The sequence below is a fragment of the Condylura cristata genome, unplaced genomic scaffold, assembly GCF_000260355.1.
Source record: "Condylura cristata isolate star-nosed mole 26May11 unplaced genomic scaffold, ConCri1.0 scaffold00009, whole genome shotgun sequence".
Lineage (NCBI taxonomy): Eukaryota > Metazoa > Chordata > Mammalia > Eulipotyphla > Talpidae > Condylura > Condylura cristata.
The window spans coordinates 60,063,205-60,072,235 of record NW_004567110.1 but is presented as its reverse complement, the minus strand read 5'-3'; the positions used below and the strand labels follow the sequence as shown (position 1 = coordinate 60,072,235).

The 9,031-nt window shown below is 36.0% G+C and overlaps 1 protein-coding gene across 1 annotated transcript in view; it reads right to left on the bottom strand.

Moving 5' to 3' along the window:
- Positions 1-203: 203 nt before the first annotated feature.
- The window catches only part of PXDNL (peroxidasin-like), a 418,186-nt gene continuing 409,358 nt past the window's right edge, over positions 204-9,031 (bottom strand). Inside the window, exons 22-24 of the mRNA XM_004680042.2 lie at positions 5,962-6,091; positions 1,225-1,338; positions 204-530 (exon numbers count right to left, since the gene is read on the bottom strand). Coding sequence (XP_004680099.1) covers positions 429-530; positions 1,225-1,338; positions 5,962-6,091 — 346 coding nt within the window. The 3' untranslated portion in view covers positions 204-428. The remainder of the gene's footprint in view (positions 531-1,224; positions 1,339-5,961; positions 6,092-9,031) is intronic.

The window sequence follows — 9,031 nt, the reverse complement described above, 5'->3', positions numbered from 1 at the left end:
TCACAGATCTTTCCAGGTATTTTATCCCAGGAATATTGAATTGAAAGATTTTCTACAATACTCACATTAAAAAAAAAAATACCACACAACAAGGTAAGTGATGTTCTTTTTTATTTCTTCATATGGTATATCAAACTGGTAGCTTACAAAATAGGAAATATTTGTTAAGAATGTATAACTATGTACTTTAAAGTCTCTAATTTTCATCATATCAAGGAGTGTTAGAAAATGAAATGGTAAAAATTTTCAATATGACTAAGGCTTAAGAGCTAACTTCCTCTGACATCTGTGGTTTCTATGGCATTTACAGGTGACTACAGGTTAAACGTGTCAATTTTTATTGTCTAACTGCCTTTTCCTGAGAAATCCCACTAGGGGCTTAAGAGCAGAAGATACAGTCCGAGTTTCTCCATGCATTCAGCAGCTATTCATGGGTCTTTGCAAACTGGAGAGCAGGTTTCTTTTACCAAATTAGAAATTATACAAGATGCTGAGGAACAAGTTTTCTCCACACAGGTGACCTGGCCACTCTGAAAGAAAACATTCAAATATTATCTCCATATTTCTTATGGTAAAATTACTTTTTTTTGATTTGTGTCATTATTATAACATCATTATTAACTTTTGTACATTTTGCTTTCTCCTCTCAGTTGTAGTCTCCATAAAATTCCCACCATCAAGTCACCCATGAACCATTACTTTTTAAAAAAGTTTCTCTTAACATATAACCTGAAAGACTATCCCAATACAATAAAAATCACCCACCGTTTTAAATAATTTACTGTATAGTGTTTATCAATCCTTTATTCCTACACATTTGCAGCATGAATTACAAGGCCAGAAGTGTAGGCCTTACTACTGTCTACTAAACCATAAGGCCAAGGGTCTGGTAGTTTATCAAGTGCTTCAGGCCATGTTTCTAGTGAGTCTGAAGAATAATAAGGTTAGTTCAAGTCCCAATTCTGCCTCAGTTTACTTGTGTGACTTTGGATAAAGTTCATAAATTTCTTGAAATTCAAGAAGCTCAGAGGGAATCTGGAAAATGTCAATGGATAACTAGTCAATAGTCATTCTCAACTAATAATCAGAAATCTCATAATCTTGACATTACAAATATGTCTAACACCTAGTCACAAAAGAAATTTTCTTTCAGTCATGTTTGAAATTGTAGGTTAGAACAAATAAAACAGGAGGAGGCGGGTGGAAAATTCTAGCAGCACGCACCTTACAAAAGCAACTGACGCAGTCCTCCTTCATCCAGCATTCATTGTCTTTCCTTTGAATTCCTTTATCGTCTCTACATCCTACCTGCCTCAAGCGTGCCTCCAACTTGTTTATCTAAAATAAGGAAAGGAAGCGGGAATTGAAATAGTTAGCAAGAAGGCAATAAGCAACATATTTTGATGAACTATTCAACTCTATAAAAACACAGAAGGCAAAAGAAACTTCTCTGGCAACATAATTCCCCTTATCATCTTTTCTCAAAATTTAATGACTCAATTATCAAGTGTTTAAGCTACTATCACTATTAATATTATAAGCTAATAAATAGTACCTATTACTGGGAAATAGTGACTATGATCCAAATGTCTGAAATATTTAATTTATAAAGGAAATTAAATTAACATCAAATCAATAAAAGTACATCTTTAGGAAAACTTGGTATGCATAAATATTAACCAACTAATCAGTATTTTACATACTTTTCTCACCTAGGTTATAAACAGAATTCATTAAAAAAATGTTAAGCTTCAAAAACGAAGCAAATGATGCAAGGTTCCAAGGAACTTAGTTTTTTTTTTTTTTAAGATTTATTTTATTTATTCATGCACACAAGAACTGGGGTTTAGGCCAGAGGTACTGGGTGTGAGAAGATTCATCAGAGACAAATTGGGGAGCAGACCAGGCAGATCTACTGAAATATACTGCTGAGGGGAGCAGCAGATGAGAAAGGAGAGGTCTGCTGTGCCATGTGGGTCACCTCCCTGACCAGGGGTAAAGCTTATCCTGCAATGGCTGATGATAGCTTGATAGTACTGAGACTTAAACCCTTGTACCACCAGGGAGGCCCTGAAATTTTCAGTTTGAAAGAAAGACCAATAACCTTCAACTACAAGCCAAGTAGATAAAGAGAAATATAGGAAACCAGGGAGTAAGGCTCATCACACATGGTTCTACCTCAGAGAATCTGAGGAGGATCCTCATGGGATAAAAATTTGAGCTGAGAGTGGAAACTTGACTGTATCTTTTAGGAGAACAAACAGATAAAAGGCATTTCAGACATGGAAAAATAGCATCTGCCCAAGTACAGGGGTCATAAGAAAGTTGGTATTTTGGGACTACAACCTGCTGTGGGAAGTAGAAGACACTGGACAACAAAGAAATTTTGGTCCTTAACAGCCATATAAATTAATTTCGATGCTACTGTCCCAGATCAAGGGAAATAATTTGAATGATCAGTATAATGGTGATATGAAATAGATATACTAATTATAGATGGAACTGAAAGCAGAGAAACTGTCATCTCCATGCCAGTGGTAAGAAAAGAGGCTAAGTAATTTAGCAGAAGAGGTGCTTAGAGAATGTGAGCAGAAGGAAGAGATAAGAAAACAGGATGGCTCCAAAATTCCATTTTCTAGCTAATGCATAAATGATTGTGTTATTCTTGTCATACAAGAAATACAGTATAAAAGAGTAAGAATCCATGGAGATATTAGAGATATTTGAGAGAGAATTCAGAAATTTCCAAATAATATTGTTTTGCAAGAGACCAAATTCAAGAGCATGAAATGACTAGTGAGCCACATTGCTATGGTTTGAATTAACATGTTGAAGTCCTATCCCCTGATAGCTCAGAATGTGATGACAGGCATAGACAATGCCCTAGAAGACATAAGTTAAAAATGGCTACACAGATGGAGCCTTATCCAATATGCTAAGTATCATATGCAGTGGGAAGTTCATGTGAAGATATAGGAACACAGTAACCTGCAGATAAAGTGACATCTCAGGAAAAACCATCTCTATCAACATTTTCATCATGGATGTCCAGCCTCCAGAACTATGAGAAAATAAATTTCTGTTGTTTAAACCCACCAGTCTGTGGTATATGTTATGATAATCTGAGCTGATCAGCATTTGCAACATTATGACTAAAGGCCATGGTCTCAAATGGCCTTTCTACTGTGTCACACTCTAGGTATGATCCATTATGCTTCAACTTCCAAAATGAGTATTCCTTTCAGATTCATCTGAACTCGGTTAATTGTGTAGAAACTATCCAGTAATTTCAAATACTTGACCAGGATTATTAGAGATATCAGAAATATAGATATTGATGGTTAAACATCAATAACATCATCCACAAAAATTGTGAAGATTTTTCACAACTTGAATAAGAACATTTCTAAAAATAAGATGCTTTATTATAAGACTGAGAACAAAGAAAAAAATTCCTTTATCACCCTTTTTATTCAACAATTTATTGGAAGTCCTAAATAATGTGATAAAACAAGAATAAAAATATAGAGTAGATAGATGGAAAGAAGGAAAATGTTCTTTATTCACAGATAACGTTTATCTATATGAAAAATTCCAAAGAATCTATAAATACATCATTCAAAGGTTTTCACATGTTCACAGAGTTCTACAAACCCATCACAATCTAATTTTAGATCATTGCATAACTGCAAATAGAATCCCCACATCCATTAGCAGACAACTTCTGATTTCCCTCCACTTCCACACTCAACTGCTGCTCTGTATTTTACCTCTCACTGTGCCTACTGGGGCAAATCCTATATCATGCATGGGTAGTAGACTTTCCAGCCCCAGGTGTCTTTCACTTGACATAGTGGTGTAAGGTATTTCTGTGTTGTAGCATATGTTAGTTCATCGTTGTTTTCTATTTCTGAATATTCATCATATCACATTTGTGCAGCAGTTTATAAACATTTGGGTTGTCTCTACTTTGGATTTGAAAATATCGGCCATAAATATTTGGGTCCAAGTTGAACAGAAGGCTTAACAGGGTAGCCGACTCAGAGTCTGACGCGTCAACACTGTCAGAATCCAACAGGGATGTTCTTGGGCATCACAACAGTGTGTGCATCTGCTTAGGACTGCATCTGCTTAGGACTCAGCAGATTCGGCACTGGCCTGACCCCCCTCTGCCCTGGCTTCCTGGTCAGTGCTTGTGTAGCCATCTCCACTGCTCTCCTAACTACTGAATCTCAACAGCAGGGCTGTGACATCTCTCCAGTAACATCCGATTGCTGGCTCTCTTCTTGGAGTTCTACTACTACTCTACTGCTACTTCTCTCTACTGCTTGTTGGCCCAGCTCACTCATTCCAGCGTTCTTTCAGTGTCTGCAGTCTCTAGCATGGCTGGGGAGGCTTGCTCACTGCCTGGCATTGCCTGTCACTGGACAGACACTGTGAACAGAGTCCAGCTTGGGAGTTCCCATCCTACAGTAGCAGCGACAGGCTTGCTGGACAGAAACAGCACTAAATTCCAATGATCAGTATAATAGCAATATGAAATAGATAAACTGATGATAGATGGAACTGAATGCAGAGAAACTGGCACCTCCATGCCAGTGGTAAGAAAAGAGGCCTAGCAAAAGGGGTCTGAACAGCTGCAGCCACCACCATCACTGCTGCCACCTCCACCCCTGCTGCCATCATGACAGGCGATTCTCCATGTAAATATAGGCGGTTTGCTCTGTCTTCTTCAGACATGAGTAGAAACATCTATTCAGATTGTTGCTCATTTGATTAAACATTCAACTTTATTTCTTAGAGAAAACATCTAACACAAAGTTTCCTAAATAAAAATGTAGCAGCAAGTGTAGAGTTTCTAGTTATTTCTCCCCTCTTTCATTTCTGATTATTTTTATTTAGGTTTACTCTCTTAGTGAACCCAACTAAGATTTATTAATTTTACTTATCCTTTAAAATAACCAGTTCTTTGTTTTATTTATTATTCTTTACTTGTGGTTTATGTTTGCTGTATCCTTTTTTATGTCTATTTAGTGTATTTCTGCTATAAATTTTAATATTGCCTTCCCTCCACGCATTTTAATTTCATCTTCTTGTATTAATTCATTCTATTACAGTTCGTAGTATTATTCTGTGACATAATATCATTTGACCTCAAAATCTCCCTGAAAGTTAAGATGATGACACTCCAATGATTAAATTAGCTGCCTGAGACAGTCAATAGTGAAGGCAGAACTTCCTATTGGCAGAACTTGGTCTCCTTGGTTATTCCCACAGTGCTTTCCATTTTAAGGATTCTGATGAAGTGGATGAACCTGTGCCTTTCAGAGTGATATTAATGTCTAAGAAGGATCTGACTTGAAGCCATGTCTTGAAAGAGATCACAATTTCATTTCTGAATACAACTATTTATGTTGCTATTTGTAAAGGATTCTCTCATTGAGTCCCAAATTTTAGAAAGAAAAATTACACAGACCATGAGCCAGAACATCCAAAGAGATAAGCAAAAATGGATGTGTAGAGATTTTGCTTTGAACATTTTTTTTTTCCCCCAGGGAATAGTAATTCCTAAGAGGCTTTTTTTATTTCCATTAAAAAACAATGGTGGGGGAGAAGGAAGGGAACTTGTTCAAATTATCTACATCTGTAGAGGTAAGCTGGCATCCAAACACAGCTGTTCTGAAATGCATGAAGGAGAAAGCAGTAACTCACTGAAAAGAGACCCCTGGCAGCCAGGACTCTTATGTCCTGAAGGTATTGGCATTTGGTAGACAGAAAAGGTCGACTACATCTATGGGAAGTGACTTTCATGCAATTCCACGTTCCCCTAACTCAACTCCCAGGATTTGTGTGGTTATTATTCTTGAATTGTGTTATCTTTGAAGAGTTATCAGGCAGATTTTCAAGTTAGTATTGTAATCTATACAGTAGGGGCAGTTTGCTTAGGAGGGGAGAACAAACCTGTCCTCTCAGAGTTCTGATGGTTTTTTGAATTTCTGCTGCAAAATTGCTGAAATCCTGGGCAAATTTTGTTTTTGCCGGAAGTGTCACATCTGCAGCATCTTCGTCCATGTACAAGTTATCTTGTTGCCTGTTTATACAAGGGATAAAGACAGTGTTGAAAAATAGAATGTGTTTGGGGATAAGAAAAAATATAGTCCTTAGGTACTGGGAATGTACAAGATGTTGTGATTGTATATCTGTATAACTCTAAGGAGAAAAAGATATTTCTGGAATTAGAAATTAAAATCAAATAGAATTGAAAAAGGTAATTACATCAGCTTCACATAGTTATTTAAAATGATAAGGAAACATTTCTTATGAGCTAAAGGTAATGCCACATCATATTATATAAGTATTTGACATAATATTTAGATTTCAAAGTATGTCTTTTGCTAATGAATTGTTCATTTATTTTTCCAATCATGAAAGAGAAGTGACAAGTTGCTTTTTACATGTAATGTAGCATCCAGGTTGGAATGGTGCTTAATCTATTATAAATGCATGACAAGAATTGAATTCAGATAAGAATATTCTGTTTGGCAAAAGTCTGATCTTAAAATAGATCCAAATATTTTAGTACTACTAATAATAAAAGAAAATAAAACATCATGCTAAATAAAACAAGTCAGAAGGAGAAAGACAAATGGTGTCACTTGGATGTAGAATATTGAGACATACAAGGGCCAGATAAAGGCAAACATATAAACTACCCCTTGAAAACTGTCTCTAAAGCTGAAGCATTCATAGGAGACTTTAAGGGAAAGTGTGAAAACAGAATGGGGAGTAAGCAAAATGAACGGTGTTGGAGGACTCTGAGAGCTTCTGTGGCCGAAACACTGAGGTAACACCTGAAAGGGAAAAGGGGTATATTCAAAATAGAAACAGTGATGTAAACCAACATAACCTCTATAAAAAAAATTTTAAAAAAATTAAACACAAAATTTAAAGAGAAAAGCCTTGGGCTTAGTTTTAAAATATGTTCTTTTGGAGCTTACCTGAAGTTCTCAAAAAGTAAATAATGAGTTTAGCAAATTGAAATGAAAGGGCCATCCATACATATTTATGATCCATTCTTATAAGTATTTTATATAGATTTGATTTAATTGACATGTTATCTGTGTCTAAAGATTCATTATTTTTCCAGAATTTGCTAGGAGTTGCTCCTTGTGAAGAAACTACTTTAGCTTTCAAAATTGTTCCTTTTGTTCTGTTTGAAACATGTCTTCTATTGTTCAAAAAGGAACCGTTTGCCCAAAAGAGTATGTTCTATAAGCCTAAAGAAATGATTTCTAAATCAGAAACGTTGTAGAGTTTACAGAGAGGGAATTTAGAAAAGAGAATCATTGTGAAAAACAGACATTACCAATTCCTGTGCCTTAATCACTTGAATACTCTGTCCTCTAAGACAGTGTGAATTAAAGGAAACATGAGCCCATAGTGGCTACATGCCAGCTTTTACTATTGTGTTTGTTAAAATCAATTCAAGTGTGCAGTGTTGATATGGAGAATATTAATAAAAATGAATAACATTAATAGAAATGAGTTGACACTTTTGTTTTCACAGTGCATTCTATTATCTGGTGTTTAATCAAAAATAATTTATCCACAAACAAGTTTGGAGGATTATTTGAAGATATAACCAAGATTTAAAGTGTGCAATGTGGTTATGCATGGAGTGGGTGATGTGGCAAGACCAGGTACCACATACAATCAGACAGCATACACAGGTTAGTACGTGGGTACTGTATGCATACCATGTCTCAGGGTATTGTGCTAAACTAAGGTTGTTTTCACCAGGCTGCACATGTTCTCTACGAAAAGACCAGTTGATAACCACACAGAAACCAAACATTTGTTTTAGAAAGATCAATAAGGTAATGGCTTCCGCCTGGAGTCAGAAAGGTAGAAGATGATTCTGAGAAACTTTACATAAAAGTATTGTAGCTCTTTAGCCATCGCAGAGACCACATAGTTATGTTTCCTTTGTGCCAGGCTATCAGCTATGTAAGAGAATGCACAGCACATCATTAAATCTATCCAGCAGTGTTATGAGACATTTTAGCCCTGTTCCTTATTTTTAGATGTACAGACTGTAAGTTGCTAACATGAAAAAGTTGTTAACAAGTTCATGGTATGCCTTTATTACACATACAGCTGAGATACAGACTAGGATCTAGAAGAATTAAAGAATCCTTCCTTAACCACTATGCAGACTGTTTCTCATCCAAGGAGACATGAGAGCCATTTTCAGCATGATCAGGTTTCTGTTTGGACAATTAGGAAGAAAAAAATAGAGGAAGGAGATCGGTTAGGCAGATTATTGCAGAACACTTAAAAAGAAACTATTATTTGAAATTATTATTGAAGGCCTGAAACTTTGTAAGAAAAGATAATAATGTATTGAGTAAAACCAAATTTAATTCATAAATAGTTCATGAAAGGAAGTTTCACTTTGTGATGAGTAAAGGGTAAATGCAAAAAAGCTGAATGTATAAAGCCCTGTATTGAAATCACAAACTAAATGATTTGTGTACATTGGTTGAGGGGATTGATTTTTTTTTTTTTTTTTGGTCTAAACAACTATGGTACCTTTAAGAACAACAGATTAATCTAAAAACATTGCTGAAATGGGTGCCATTACAGAAAACAAAACTTTTTTTAGTCTTTTTATCATCATATTAACAACAAACAGAATCCACGGGGGAAAATTTTGTAGTTGAGTAAAGTTTGATAAGATTGTCAGAACGCTAAAAATGAAATCAACTAATCTTTAACTTACAGAGGCAACAGGTAGGCAGAATTTCAGTGAGGCCATTTGTGTCTTAAAGGATATATAATAATATACATTAAATCTATCTTTAAAAAGTGAGTGAGACGGCCCTCCCTGGTGGTGCAGCGGGTTAAAGCACAGCACTGAGAAGCTAAAGCCACTTCCGCACGAGTTCTATTCCCGCCTGCCCCAGAGGTGACCACATGGTGTGGCAGACCTCTCCTGACCCGCCCGCTGCTCCCCTCAGCAGTGTACTTC